Raw genomic sequence first — 15858 nt, 5'->3', positions numbered from 1 at the left:
TGGTTGGTTTCCAACCAGGTGGACACCTAGCTCCCTGCTGGTCTGTGCCTGGCTGAGATATCTAAGAGCAGATCATTGCTCAATTCTGAATCCCAGCCCTCAGGGGAGCAGCCAGCGCCTCTGCTTCCTGCCTCTTCTAGCAGATGGCCCTGATCTGAGAGTTTAAGTGATATCTATCTGAGAGGAGTGATTAGTGGAGACAGTAGCACCTCATTTTAATAATTTAAAAATCAGAAAATATGCCACTTTGAATACAAAAGCTGTTAAGAGGCATTTAATAAAAATGTTTAGCTGCTTTCCACAATGAGAAAACATTGTCGTAACTAAAGCACACTTCAGATATTTAAGCATTAAAGCATCCCCGGAGACTTATTCTTAACAGTCAAATGTATTGCTTTGTTCAAGATGATTCTGTAGTGAAGAGGCATTACAAAGGCAAGAAGAGATGAGAATCCTTTATAATTAGTGTGCACTATTTGACTGCAAATGAGTACTTGAAAACAGTTTGCTCTCTTAAACATCTTAAGTGTTCTCACTGTCGTCTTACACAAGGTATTAATCAGTTTAAACAACCTCTTTATTTGTCGGCAGCACAAAGGTTAACTTCAGTCCAGCCCTGTCTAGTTATCACCAACTCCAAATGCTAATGTTGTTTGATTTCATTAGACAGAATTGAGCTTTCTGTATGTAGTCATGGCCTCTTAAAACTTGCAAGGCTGGTGCGGTGGCTCACTCCTGCAATCACAGCACTTTGGGAGGCTGAGGCAGGTGGATTACCTGAGGTCAGGAGTTTGAGACCAGCCTGGCCAACATGGGGAAGCCTTGTCTCTAATAAAAATACAAAAATTAGCTGGGCGTGGTGGTGCATGCCTGTAATCTCACCTACTTGGGAGGCTGAGGCAGGAGAATTGCTTGAGCTCCGGGGGTGGAGGCTGCAGTGAGCCAAGATTGTGCCACTGCGCTCCAGCCTGGGAGATAGAGTGAGACCCCATCTCAAAACAAACAAACAAACAAACAAACCTTGCAAACTATATATAGTGTCTCTATATGAAGTGAGATTAGAGAAATTTTATAATAGAAGAGTCTTCAGGTATAAATAAAGGACAACTGTATTCTATTATAAATGTTTTCTTACATCTCAGACCCAGGTAAGTTACAGGTCACACTCAGCGCCTGCCCCTCTGCATACAGCAGCAGGGCGTTATAACATCAGCTTATTGAGAGTGTGGATCACTGTAACATAGGAGTCGTGTTATGCCGATATTTGTATTCCCTCACACCACTGCACCATGTTCCAATACTAACGTGGAAAAAAATACTGAATATTCCCTTGTTTTTCAGTAGGACCATAGAGCAGGACGTTTGCAATTGTATAATGGTTTCCTTTTGAAAGTCAGGCATTTAAAATGGCACAAAGCTTTGATGTGGGCTTATGTTCTGAGTGTCATAAGATTTAGTCCAAAGTAGGAACTTACTTAAAAGATGCTCCAGTTTCCAGCTTGCTGTTTCTGTGTGAAATACTGAAAATTTGGGATCCTTTTAAAAATAAACACATGTCAAAGTTGGCATGCAAAGTAGGACATTTAGAAAGCTCTGAAAATAAGCCCATGAATAAATATAGCATTAAAAAGGTAACTGTGCACTTTACAGATGGGCTCGCATGAAGGAAGCTATCTTTTGTTAGGGCAGATACGAGACTTTGCAGCTCCTTGCTGCAAAAAAGAAGAGCAGAAACTTAAGTTGTTTAGTTGTTTTGAAATAACAGCTACACAGCGGGCTCCTTCTGGTTCATCCATATTTTATTAGGACAGCAGTTAAAAAATTCATTAGAGACACCCATCTGTAGCTAGCAGCACTCTTGAGGGGGGTTCAGATGGTGATCAGATTTTGGAGTAGCACTTTACACAAAAAGAAAAAGACAATTGTTAAGGGGAATTAATATCACGGTGGAGAGAGTCTGCTTGATGCCTTTCAAAGCATACCCTTCCACATGGTTTATGAATCTTTTGCTACTGAATTCCTCGACCACCTGCTTCAGCTGGGAAAGAGAGATTCAGACATAAAAAGAAGAGAAAACAGAACACAAAAAATTGGATCAGAGAGTTGAGACTGTATTGGTTAATGGAGAACATAGACGTCTATGTGATCCCATGCTGGGCTCTCGTGTGTGTGTGTGTGTGTGTGTGTGTGTGTGTGTGTGTGTGTGTGTAGATCATGTTGTCCCCCTGAGGAACCTCATCAGTACAAAGAAAAAGCTTGTGGTCAGAGCTGCGGCTTCCATGGTTTAGCTTGGCCTTGAACACCACCTCCCTGATGGTCAGGTCCAGGTGCCTTTCCTTCAGGAGGATATTCTCATCTTCATTCATGAGTTGAAAATAACTCTAGTTATTGAATGGCAATACAGGGGAAGAGACCTCTTCTCTAGGTTCCATAGCTGGATCTATGAAATTGACAACAGACAGATTAACAGGAGAATAGGCATAGACATTTATTATTATTATTATTTTTTGAGATGAAGTTTTGCTCTTGTTGCCCAGGCTGTGCAATGGTACGATCTCAGCTCACTACAACCTCCACCTCCTGGGTTCAAGCGATTCTCTTGCCTCAGCCTCCCAAGTAGCTGGGATTACAGATGCCCACTGCCACCATGCCTTGCTAATTTTTTGTATTTTCAGTAGAGTCAGGGGCTGATCTCGAACTCCTGATCTCAGGTGATCCACCTGCTTTGGCCCCCCAAAGTGCTGGGATTACAGGTGTGCACCACCATGCCCAGCTCATTTATTAATTTTTAATATTATGTGCATGGGGACATAACAGGAAAAAATAGTGAATGCCCCAAAAAGTGGTGAGATTTGAGAGCTTATATACCCTTTTCATAGGGAAAGGGGAGGAGGATGTAGGCTGTGATTTTTAGAAATGTGCTGTTAGAACAGCAGATGAAAGATAGGAGAGTTTGTGGCAAAGTTTGTCTGGGTGTGGTGTCAACTCCTAGTCTTCTCTCTGCAATATGAATCTGTCTTCTCTGGTTGATAAACTTCCGGGATGGCAATTCATGACAACCGAGTTCCTTTGGGAGCATCTGTTGTTGAGCAGATAAAGGGAATTCAGAGAAAACCTGTCCTTGCTCTTGCTGTTTTTCAAGTGCCTACAGCTCAAAATAATCAGTATTACAAAGCAGCATAGTTTGGAGTGGCCTATTTTTGATTTCCTTCGGTGACTCTGTGCCAGGCATGGTGTTGAGCGGTTAAAGTCATAATCTCATCTATCCTTCCAGCAATCCTAGAAGGTGGAGTCCCATTTTACAGATGAGCTAATGGAAGCAGCAGAGAGGTAAGTCACTTGACCATGCTCACTCAGAAGAGGCAGAGCCAAAGTGTAAGCCCAGGCAATTTGTCATCTGCTGTTCACCTCTGCAAACGTCCAGGTCCATAAACGGTGTGCGTGTAAATGTTTTTCAGATAAACTTTTTATTTTGGAATAATTATAGCTTTATCAAAAAGCTGCAAAGACAGCACAGAGTTCCCTTCACCCCGCTGCCTCTAAAGGTAAGGGCTTATATAATCATGGCACGTGTATTAAGACTCAAAAATGAACACTGGTGCATGAACTAAACTACAAATCTTATTCAAATTTCACCAGTATCCTCTTCCTTTTCCCTCATCCAATCCAGGATCCCACACTGTATGTCACATGCATGGTTTTTGACCCTTAAACACGAAGTGGGCTGGATGTCAAACTGCTAGGTGGCCCATTTCTCCTCACTACTGATGAGGGAAGTGAGAGGCTGGTGCTACCTGTCACCTTCCTTGTGGGGCCCAAGACTCCCATTGTCTGATGGAAAGAGAAACCCTATGTAGGGTAGAAGATTTAGAAGGAGATATGGGGACAAATTTTAAATATAGACCATACATTTTCTACCTGTAATAGTTTGTAGCTAAAACCACATTTCAAGAAATGGAAAAAGACTGGGGGAGAGAGAATATTCTGCAGAGAAATAACTTCCCTACCATCATTAATGTTAAGTTTGTGATGCATTGGAATCCCTGGTGTACTAGGACTTTAAATAGGACTTTTCCTTAAAACGAAGGTTTCCAGTTCTGGCTGACCCCTAGAATCACCTGGATAGTGTGCAGAAGCACCAGTACCAGAGTCCCATCCCTCGATGTTGTAATTCCATCAGTCTTGGTTGTGGTTTAGACCTCTGAAGTTTTAAAAGATACCGCCATGTTTTTTTTTTTTTTTTTTTTTTTTTTTTGAGATAGAGTCTTGCTCTGTTGGCCAGGCTGGAGTGCAGTGGCGTGACTGTGGCTCACTGCCACCTTAACTTCCTAGGATCAAGGTATCCTCCTGGGTGCATCTGGGATGCATGTGATTTGCCTGTATTCTGTGAACAGCCCCTCTGTAAAGAACCCCTCTGTGACCAAGCCCTCCTGGAATCCCAGTGTGGGTTCCTTGGGTGGTCTCGGGTCACTTTTTTCACAAGCCCTCTTCTTTCAGGATTTGCCTTCTTAGGTGGCCTCGTTGACCCTCCTGGCTTTCCCACTTGCGTGGCGTGTGTTTCCAGCTCTCTTCCCTCTGGTCTAGGGTCCTGCCTTGGCCCTGTCCTCTGGATCCCCCACCTGTATGCCCTCCTGAGTCTGTTCCCATCCCGCCGTCCGCCTCATCCTCCATAGCTGCCACACCGTCTGTACCCAAGTCCCAGTGGTTCTGAACTTCTTCAAGCTGGCTGTACTCAGCACTGCCTTCCACACTGCGCTTGTTGCTGTTCACTCACCCTCCTTTTTGGCCTGGGGAGCCTCAGCCTTCCAGTTCAGTTTCCTGGCCTCCTGCAGTGGAGTTGCTCACAGCTTGGTCTGCATCTGCTTGTTGACATATCTGTCTTCCCCAGGGAGCCATGAGCTCCTTTGAGGACAGGAACCATGACTTTGAAAAATTACTAATTAATTTTTAGAGATGGGGTCTTGCTTAGCTGCCCAGGCTGGAGTGCAGTGGCTATTCATAGGAGCAATCATAGCTCATTGTAGCCTTGAACTCCTGGGCTCAAGTGATCCTCCCAGCTTAGTCTCCCGAGTAGCTAGGACTATAGGGGCATATATGCCACTGTGCCCAACTTGAAACAGTCTTACTGTACCCAACTTGAGACAGTCTTATCAAATATTTCACAGTTATAAAAATTGTATTGATATATGTGTTTAATATATAATTGCACATAGGTTTTACATGTGCTGTTTGAAAATAATACAATCAGTACCTGTGTAACCATCACTTAAGAAACGGAACATTACCCTTGAATTACTACGTAATTGCACGCATTTTTTCCTATGTATTGTTTGAGAATAATACAGTAGGCACCTGTGTAAATACCAGCAGGCTTAAAAATGGAACGTTACCCTCGAGGTCCCTTGCCCCTCATGTCCGGCTCCCTGTTAAGACTGGTTTATCGTTTTTGCTTTGGTGTATACTTTTAGCACATATCTATCTATCTCCTGTGCTAAGAGTGTTCCAAGCAGAACAGTCAGTGTTTTCCAGTTTCAGTGACTCTGGGCTGGGACTGTAGCCAATTAAATAAAAAGCCAATTCAGTGTGGGATTTATCCCTTCCAACTACGAGGCTGTTGTAAGGAAGTAGTGTCTGTGGGGAACGCCACCCGGGAGGCAAACCTCTAGCCTTGGTGATCAGGGACACAGCGACAGAGCTTTGCCTCTGGTTGAACTCCTGGCGGCCTGCAGACCTGTTGGCGTCTGTACCTGCAGTCCACTCAGCATTTCCACTGAAATGCCCCACCAGGGCAGAGTGGCTCGCCTCTCCAAAAAGAGCAGCTGGTGAATGATCATGCCTAGGAAAATAATCCACCTTGCAAAGAGATGGATGGTATCCGCTGGTGAATGTGAGAGGGCAGCAAGCCCAGTGCAGGATTCTGTGGCGATTCCTTTGATTGACCTGCTGAGTTGGCGGACTTTGAAAGGGAGTGGGAAGGACTGCTTCATTTGCAAAGAATTCTCCCTCTCTCTCGCTCCGTCTTCCTATCTGTGTCTACCTTTCTCTTTGTGCTTATATGTTTATAAACATTTCATATGTATGTTCACGTGGAGACATATACACATTTGTATTTATATTTGTACACATTTTGTCTTAGCCAGTTTTCATGCTGCTGATGAAGACATACCTGAGACTGGGAAGAAAAAGAGGCTTAATTGGACTTACAGTTCCATGTGGCTAGGGAGGCCTTAGAATCATAGCAGGAGGCAAGAGGCACTTTTTTTTTGAGATGGAGCCTTGTTGAGTTGCCCAGGCTGGAGTGCAGTGTTGCAATCTTGGCTCACTGCAACCTCTGCCTCCTGGGTTCAAATGAGTCTCCTAACTCAGCCTCCCAAGTAGTGGGACTACAGGCGTATGCCACCATGCCAGCCTAATTTTTGTATTTTTAGTAGAGATGGGGTTTCACCATATTGGCCAGGCTGATCTTGAACTCCTGATCTTGTGATTCCCCCACCTCAGCCTCCCAAAGTGCTGGGCCACCACACCTGGCCTGGTAAAAGGCACTTCTAACTCAAAAGTCCATAGTCCAAAGTCTCACCTGAGACAAGGCTAGTTTCTTCTGCCTATGAACCTGTAAAATCAATAGCAAGTTAGTTACGTCCTAGATACAATGGGGATACAGGTATTGGGTAAATAAAGCTCTTCCAAATGGGAGAAATTGGCCAAAACAAAAGGGTTACAGGGCCCATGCAAGTCCTAAATCCAGTGGGGCAGCCACATTTTAAAGCTCCAAAATGATCTCTTTTGACTCTGGGTCTCACATCCAGGTCATGCTGATGCAAGAGGTGGGTTCCCATGGTCTTGGGCAGCTCCGCCCCCGTCGCTTTGCAGGGTACCACCTGCCTCCCGGTTACTTTCACAGGGTAGCACTGAATGTCTGTGGCTTTTCCAGGCAAACGGTGCAAGCCGTTGGTGGATCTGCTATCCTGGGGTCTGGAGGATGGTGGCCCTCTTCTCACAGTTCCACCAGGTGGTACCCCAGTAGGGACTCTGTGTGGGAGCTCCAACCCCACCTTTTCCTTCCTCTGCCCTAGCAGAGGTTCTCCATGAGCACCTGGCACCTGCAGCAAACTTCTGCCTGGGCATCCAGCCATTTCCATACATCCTCTGAAATCTAGGTGGAGGTTCCCAAACCCCAATTCTTGACTTCTGTTCACTCGCAGACTCAACACCAAGTGGAAGGTGCCAAGGCTTAGAGCTCGCACCTCTGAAGCCGTGGCCCCAGCTCTGTAGTGGCCCCTTTCAGCCCTGATTGGAGCAGCTGGGAGACAGGATACTAAGTCCCTAGGCTGCACACGGCATGGGGACCCCAGTCCGGCCACAAAACCATTTTTCCTTCTGGGCCTCCAGGCCTGTGATGGGAGGGGCTGCCGTGAAGACCTCTGACATGCTGAGGAGATGTCTTCCCCCTTGTCCTGGGGATTAACACTTCACTCCTTTTTACTTATGCAAATTTCTGCAGCTGGCTTGAATTTCTCCTCAGAAAATGGGTTTTCTTTTCTGTCGCATTGTCAGGCTGCAAATCTTTTGAACTTTTATGCTCTGCTTTCCTTATAAAGCTGAATGCCTTTAACAGCACCCAAGTCACCTCCTTTTTTTGGTGTGTGAGACAGGGTCTCGCTCTGTTGCCAGACTGGTGTGCACTGGTGCCATCTTGGCTCACTGCAACCTCTACCTCCCGGATTCAAGCAGTTCTCCAGCCTCAGCCTCCAAGTAGCTGGGGCTACAGGAACGTGCACCATGCCCAGCTAATTTTTGTATTTTTAGTGGAGACAGGGTACACCACGTTGGCCAGGATGGTCTCGATTTCTTGACCTCATGATCCACCTGCCTTGGCCTCCCAAAGTGCTGTGATTGCAGGCATGAGCCACCACATCCAGCCCAAGTCACCTCTTCAGTGCTTTGCTGCTTAGAAATTTCTTCTGCCAGATACACTAAATCATCTCTCTCAAGTTCAAAGTTCCACAAATCTCTATGCTGCCAGTCTCTTTGCTAAAGCTTAACAAGAGTCACCTTTGCTCTGGTTCCCAACAAGTTCCTTGTCTCTGTCTGAGACCACCTCAGCCTGGACCTTGTCCATATCACTATCAGGCTTTTGGTCAAAGCCATTCAACAAGTCTCTAGGGAGTTCGAAACTTTCCCACATTTTCCTGTCTTCTGAGCCCTCCAAACTGTTCCAACCTCTGCCTGTTAACACAGTTCCAAAGTTGCTTTCACATTTTCGGGTATTTTTTCAGCAACACCCTACTCTATTGGTACCAATTTACCGTATTAGTCCATTTTCATGCTGCTGATAAAGACATACCTGAGACTCGGAAGAAAGAGGTTTAATTGGACTTATAGTCCCACATGGCTAGGGAGGCCTCAGAATCATGGCAGGAGGTGAAAGGCACTTCTTACATGGTGGAGGCAAGAGAAAATGTAGAAGATACAAAAATGGAAACCCCTGATAAAACCATCAGATCTCATGAGACTTACTCACTACCACGGAACATTATGGGGGAAACCACCCCCATCATTCCAATTATCTCCCACCAGATCCCTCCCACAACATGTGGAAATTATAGGAGTACAATTCAAGATGAGATTTGGGTGGGGACACAGCCAAACCATATCACATTTGTATTATTTTTATATCACACGTGTGTCCCCACCATGTTCTTTCATGCACATGAATAGTATTGTTGAAAATGTACTTTCTGTTGGACTTCCAATTTTAGGCCAGGCTTAGGCCTAGGTTGTTGAATTATTAATGAAAAAATCTAGAGACAGAAAGTAGAATGGTGGTTACCAGGGACTGGGGCAGGGGGAAGTGGGGAGTTCATATTTAATGGATACCATGTTTCAGTTTGGGAAAGTGAAAAAGTTCTAAAGGCACATGATGGTGATGCTTATACAACAGTGTGAATGTACTTAATGCCACTGAATGATACACTGACACATGGTAGAAATGGTAATTTTATGTTAGGTATGTGTTACCACAATTAAAGAAAAGTTAAAAAAAAAAATCATAGGGAAAATTCAATGGAAGCCTCAGGAAATGGTTGGGGAGGTCAATTCCAAACCAACATACATTCTAAAATGTCAGAAATTGTCAATTAGCAAAGTAGGGATTAATTAGATTTTACACTTATATGTTTTTGTTGACATTTCTGGGAATAAAGAGAGAAGAGTATGATCATTCTTCTTCTATGTCAGTTCTAGAAACTTCTCTGTGTTCTTCACTTTGGTGCTTGCATGAGTACGTACAAATGTGTGTGTGGTTGTATTTGCAAACATGGACAATGGCTGGTGGGTTTGCTACTTTATTTCTAGTATTTCTGTGCCATTTTATTAATAGGAGAGCTGTGGGATCAGGCCTCTGGATATAACCCTGTCCTTCCTCAGTGCTTCTGAGTTCAAACCGAGTAACTCACACAATACGTCTGCATCGGGACTGATTCACAGAGCTCATTTTCTCAAAGGGCAAAAAACTTTTTGTTTCTGGTAGAAATTAAAGATGTGTTTGTAAAGACCCTCACTTCTTTTTCACTAAATGCATCACTATTCTTCCCTTTAATCCCATGAGGTAGTTTTATGGGGTGGCACATAATTTGGAGCTCATAGAAGGCCTAAGAACCATTAAGCAACGGAGCTAACCGGGTTCCTCTGTTAGTTTAATTTCAAATTGAATTCTCCGTCCTCCATGATTGAAAGAGTACATTCAATTCTTGTAACAGTTTTTGTATGCATGACTGACAACTCTTGCTAGATCATAAGCAGTTTGGGGGCAGGGATGGTGTCTTGTTCATGTCTGTACCCCATGCATCATCTAGTGTTCAATAAGGAATTGTTTATGGAAATGGATTACATGGTTAAATTAGAAATACAATACAGGCTGATTTATTCCATCTCTGGACTTGCCTTGCTTACTGGATGCCTATTACAATGACCTGAGACACTTCAGAAGCCTTAAGTGCTCTCTGAATTACTGAAGGGAGATGAGCTTGGACTAGTAGAGCATTTGTGCTTAGTGCCTATTACTGGATTCTGATTCTTTGGAAACAAATTAATCCACAGGGATATATTATTTCTTTATGTTCTGAATGTTTGGTTAACCTGAATGTCTTAAGATCTTATGCCCAACCGTGACAGATGGGATTAAAATCCCTTCCCTGAAGAGAACATATTCCCTTATGCTTCCACTATAAATTTATACGCAAGTCATGTTTTGTCCTTGCTCCCATTCCTCCCTTCCCTGCAAGCTTCCAGAATTCCGTGTACCTGGGGCAGCATTAGCCCTTCTGGGGCTCCCTGCAGTTGGCAAGAGCAAGTCGCTGTGTGAGCAAGTCACTGTGTGAGCAAGTCCTGGGCTCTGTTATCTTCGGATGCTCAAGTCAGGAAGTGGGGGGCTGGAGGCCATTGTGCTCATTTTCCCAGAGATTATCAATGCTACCCCCACCCCTTTTAGGAGCTGGCATGTGCCATGATCCTAGCTCAGTGGGATCCTTAATGCCTGTGATCTCAGCTTAACAGGACAAATATTCCAAGCCCGTTTCTGTTCTGGGAGGCAAGGCAGGACATATGGGCCTGGAGTGAAGCTTTGTTCCACTTCTCGCCATAGGCCATGGTATGACTGACTACAGCTGTGTCTGGTGTGGCCTGGTTTTACTTTCATGCCTGATTTGCGATGTAGCCGGTCCTGAGATTAGAGCTGTGTGTCTACCGGTAGAGTCAAGAGACTTTGGCCTGGTCACTTGGCTACTTGCAAGGAGTTCTGGAAAGTCAAGTTCTCTGAATCACGGTTGCCTTTTACATAAAAGGAAAGCTGTAGTTTCTGGTCTGGCTGATTCATGTGGTTTTGGTCAGGAGTGAATGAAATTAATGTAGATTAAAAACACATTTTGAGTAGCAAAGTGCTATGCAATCTAATAATAATAACATTTTAATCACTCTTGTCATATGTACCAGGCACTGTTCTAGGCTGTTTACAAATAGTAACTCATTTAGTTGAATGCTCACAACCACCTTATGAGAGAACTACTATTAATATCACCACTTTATGGGAAACTGAGGCACAGAGAGGTTATGTAACTTGTGGAAGGTCACATAACCAGCAAGTAGTACAATCAAGGTTTGAACCAGGCCATGAGGAGTCAGCATTTGTTATTGTTCCTATTCTGGGAGCATAGCTGGGGGGGAATGTAGCGCTGGTTTGGAGAACACATCAGACCGGCCCCCTGTCATCCATTGAGTGAGATGAGATCATCGCCATACATTACGGCACAGCCAGCCATCCATGGTCTGCAGCAACAGATCAGTCTTGCAGGGACTGCAAGTGAACATTGACACGTTGTTCAGTGAATAGCTGCAGTCAATGGTTGGATCTCATTTAGAGGCATGCCCTGGCATTCCAGTTTCACATCATTTGCTTTCCAGGCCCACTCCAGGATGAAACTACTGATGTGCCATACTGATGGCAAGATGTTGGCGGGTTCAGGAGCCGCCAAGGTTATATTAGTGCTGACCTGTTGGCATAGGGTGCAGCAGTGTCAGCTGCTTTGCTAAACCGAGCTGCTGAGATGCTGTGTTGATTTCTGCACGTTCCAGGCAAACACTTCTGAGGATTGTCAGGATTTTCAACATGGGTTGGCCCCGGGGCCACTGAGCCAGCATCTATCTTTGTCAGGTGTACCGAGAGATGACCTTTAAACCTAGGGATGTTCTCCGGATGCAGTTCCAGCTGGGCCAGTAAGATCTGCATGCTGATGGTGCTGTTTTCTCTTTCCTTCCCAGGCAGCCGGGATTGCTTACCACCTGCAGCGTGCTTTCGGAGGCGGCGGCTGGCACGGAGACCAGGCTACATGAGAAGCTCGACAGGGCCCAGGATCGGGTTCCTTTCCCCAGCAGTGGGCACACTGTTCCGGGTCCCGGGAGGGGTGTCTGGCGAGGAGTCCCACCATTCGGAGTCCAGAACTAGACAGTGTGGCTTTGACCCGAGAGGCCTCTTGGTTGGGAGCCCTGTTTCCAAGAGCACAGCAGCCCCTGCTGTGACCTCTGTGAGAGGAACCTCAGCACACTTTGGGATTCAGCTCAGAGGTGGCACCAGATTGCCTGACAGACTAAGCAGGCCATGTAGCCCTGGGAATGCTGGGTGGCAGCAAGAGTTTTCAGCCATGGACAGTTCTGGGACCCCGGACGCCAGCTGGGACGCAGCCTACAGTGAAGGAGCAAGCAGTACCCAGGCAGCAGGCTCTCTGCCATCAGCGGAGTTGAGTAGCTGCAGCCCTGGCTGTGGCCCTGAGGCCCCCGCAGCCCCCCCTGGCTGTCACAGTGCCTTTGCCTCAAGCTTTAGCTTTATTCGGCTCTCGCTTGGTTCTGCCGGGGAACGTGGAGAAGCAGAAGGCTGCCCACCATCCAGAGAGACCGAGTCCCCTTGCCAGAGCACCCGGGAAATGGGAGCCAAAGCTGCCAGCTTGAATGAGCCTCACGAAGACCTTCGATGTCTCCCTCGGCCCTTCAGTCTCTTGGCTCCACGGGTCTTGGCAGACTCGGCGCAGGCCGCAGGGAACAGCTCCAGGCCAGAACGTGAGATGCATTCTTTATGGGATGTGGATCTTGGCTCCTCCAGTTCTCTGGATCCCTCATTGGCTGGCTGTGGTGGTGATGGGAGCAGCGACTTGGGGGATGCCCACTCTTGGGACGCCCTGCTCAGGAAATGGGAGCCAGCGCTGCAGGACTGCCTGCTGAGAAACCGGAGGCAGGTGAAGGTCAGTGTCTCCTCCCCTCTGTGTCCCGAGATTGTTGTGAGCTCAGATTAGCACTGGGCAGAGGGAGGAAATGAGGGGTCCTGGACTCAACTGACTTCCTCCTGGAAGCTGCAGCAGCTCATTTTGGAGCTGGCTGCACAAGGCTGTGGCTGCCCTTCTGTTTCTTTGAATTGGACACAAATCTGCTCTCCTTTTTGTCTTCTCTGTCACTTAGGTGCTCAGATTTGCTTTCCATCGGGCCACAGGCCCCTCCGTAGGTCCCGGCCTAGGTGAGATGTGGTTCATTCAGCCCAGCCCTGCTTTGAGACAGGAAACTAGGGGAAGGGGCGATTGAGCTGGGTGATGTTTGGAAGGGGTTGAAAGATATAAAAATGAGGATGCTTTGCATCAGGGCGATCCTGTTCTTCATCCGCTTCACTCATTCCCGTTCGTCCTGCTGCGGTGGGCGCTGCCTTCCATAGGGTCAGGAGTCTTCGCTTCTGGTCATTGAACCTCTCTGGCTCCCAGTTTCCATAGTTGTTTTTCTTTTTTTTTTTTGAGATGGAGTCTGGCTGTGTCGCCCAGGCTGGAGTGTAGTGGCATGATCTTGGCTCACTGCTACCTCTGCCTCCCAGGTTCAACAGTTCTCTACCTCATCCTCCCAAGTAGCCGGGATTAACAGTATGCCACCATGCTTGGCTAATTTTTGTATTTTTTAGTACAGACGGGGTTTTACCATCTTGGTCAGGCTGGTTTTGAACTCCTGACCTCGTGATCCACCCGCCTCAGCCTTTCAAAGTGCTGGGATTACAGGCGTGAGCCTCCGCACCTGCCCAGTTTCCATATTTAGAGATAACACCAATTCATAGGATTGTTCTAAGGCTCAAACGAGAATGTAGCTGCTTTGGAAATAAGGACGAACTGGAGACATGTAAGCCCCAGGCTTATGATGATGCTGTCCATCCAGTTATCTTAGAGGTGGGTATAGCCGGAAGTAGGCGGAGTTTCTCTACCCACAAAAATACTCGAGAAGCCCAGGTAGAGATGCACTGTGGCTGATCTATTGCCAGACTGTGTTTTAATTCTGGTATGTGTGTGTGTGTATGTGCACACAGGTGTGCATGTATGTGTGTGTGTGTATGTGCACACAGGTGTGCATGTATGTGTGTGTGTGTGTGCATGTTTGTATTGTGTGCATGTGCATGTGTGTGTAAGTGTGCATATATTTGCACATGCATGTGCACTTGTGTTTGTGCGTGTGTGTGTGCATGTGTTCATGTGAATAGGGAAGTGGAGCACCCACTCATCAGGCATTTGGGAGGAGCAAACTGCAGAAGTTCACGTTCACTCCCTGAAGTAGCATCTACCTTCAGTTCTTATCTGCAGTCTGATGTTCCTAGTCCTGCCCCTGTTTGCCCTGTTTCAGCCCTCAGGGACTGCAGCCCAGCCCTCTGATTTATCAGGCAGAGAGGGAGTGAGGCCAGAGCAGAGATGTAGGCCTGTATTTTGGGTGATGTGTGGAGTCTTCCAGTAAGTCATTGCCCAAACCAGTGCTTCTGCCTTACCCTCAAACCTATTCTAAAGGGCCTCCAATATTGATTGATTTGAATGCATGGAATCTATCCAGTTTCTTAGGCCAGAAGCCACACCGTCTTCCACACCTCCCTCTCCCGCATTCCACATCTGGCCGGCCTCCAAGCCCTCTCAGTCCTACCGCTAATCTGTCTCTCACCGCCATGGCTGCTGCCCTGGCTCAAGTCCTTGTTATCTTTCACCTGGGTTTTTCAAGGTTTAGGCCGTGTTTCTCTTCTCCAGTTAATTATACTAAATGTGTAATTAACACATTTAGTTAAATGTGTTAAAATGTGTTAAAATGCAAAGTGCTTCAGACAGGGGCTGGCACCTAGCAAGTACCCAGAAATTGCCCATTGTCATCATTAGAGAAATAGCTCCAATTTAGAAAGTTTGTGTGAAAAGCAAATGAAGTTCTGCCCATAGCTCAAATTAAATTCCCATCTTATCTCAAATGGTAGAATCTGGACACAATTTTTCTGTAGTCTAAATGTTGTTGTCTATGGTAATCCCACACCTGGGCAGGTAAAAACATGACACTATCTTCAATTACAGTCATCTACTGCGTAATGACGGATCACATATATGATGTGACAGTGGTCCCATAAGATTATCATACGGTGTTTTTGTTGTACCCTTTCTTTTTCTTTTCTTTTTTATTTTTTTGAGTCAGAGTCTTGCTCTGTTGCCCATGCTGGAGTGCAGTGGCATGATCTCAGCTCACCGCAATCTCCATCTCCTGGGTTCAAGTGATTATTTTGCCTTAGCCTCCTGAGGAGCTGGGATTACAGGTGTGCACCACCACGCCCAGCTAATTTTTTTTTTTTTTTTTGTATTTTTAGTAGATACCGGGTTTTACCACGTTGGTCAGGCTGGTCTTGAACTCCTGACCTTGTGATCTGTCAGCCTCAGCCTCCCAAAGTGTTGAGTTTACAGGCTTGTGCCACCGCACCTGGCCTTGTTGTACCCTTTCTATGTTCAGGATTGTTTAGACACACAAATACTTACCATTGTGTTACACTTACTTACAGTATTCAGCACAGTCCCATGCTGCATATCCTGGGTTTGTAGCCTAGGAGCAATAGACTATTCCATCTAGCCTAGGTGTGTAATGGGCTACACCATCCAGATTTGTGTAAGCACGCTCTACGATGTTCACACAACAGTGAAGTTACTTAATAATGCGCTTTTCAGAATGCCTCCCTGTCATTAAGTAATGCAAGACCATACTTGAGTATCTGTCCTGTGGGAGAGGCATTAACAGAGCAGTGGGGATGGCAGAAATAACTCAGTCCCGGACGTAGTTCTTACAGGAAGACAGAGTTTACCTCAATCAGAGGAAGAACCTCTTGACAGTGGGAGCTGTCTGTGATGAGGCGAGCTGCCCAGGAACTTGTTTTCCCATGGTGTTTAGGCAGAGGCCCCAGATTGCTCACTGGGGTTGCAGCTAATGTCCTTGGGACAGGGCAGAAGGTTGAGTGAAGTATATCCAAAGAGAGCCTTTCAAATAGTAGGATTT

At 46.1% G+C, this 15858-nt stretch overlaps 1 protein-coding gene across 12 annotated transcripts in view; it reads left to right on the top strand.

Moving 5' to 3' along the window:
* DISC1 (DISC1 scaffold protein) overlaps positions 1–15858 on the top strand; it is a 373398-nt gene that overhangs the window by 44013 nt on the left and 313527 nt on the right. For all 12 annotated transcript variants that reach the window (XR_004257992.1, XR_004257994.1, XR_004257993.1 and 9 more), the window contains exon 2: positions 11815–12788. Coding sequence is in view for 9 of the 12 variants with exons in the window: in XM_032242435.1 (XP_032098326.1) it covers positions 11815–12788 (974 nt within the window). In the remaining 3 variants the exon portion in view is untranslated. The remainder of the gene's footprint in view (positions 1–11814; positions 12789–15858) is intronic.

The sequence above is a fragment of the Sapajus apella genome, unplaced genomic scaffold, assembly GCF_009761245.1.
Source record: "Sapajus apella isolate SASKATOON/1434 unplaced genomic scaffold, GSC_monkey_1.0 scaffold49, whole genome shotgun sequence".
NCBI lineage: Eukaryota > Metazoa > Chordata > Mammalia > Primates > Cebidae > Sapajus > Sapajus apella.
This window is presented reverse-complemented; position numbering and strand designations above follow the sequence as displayed.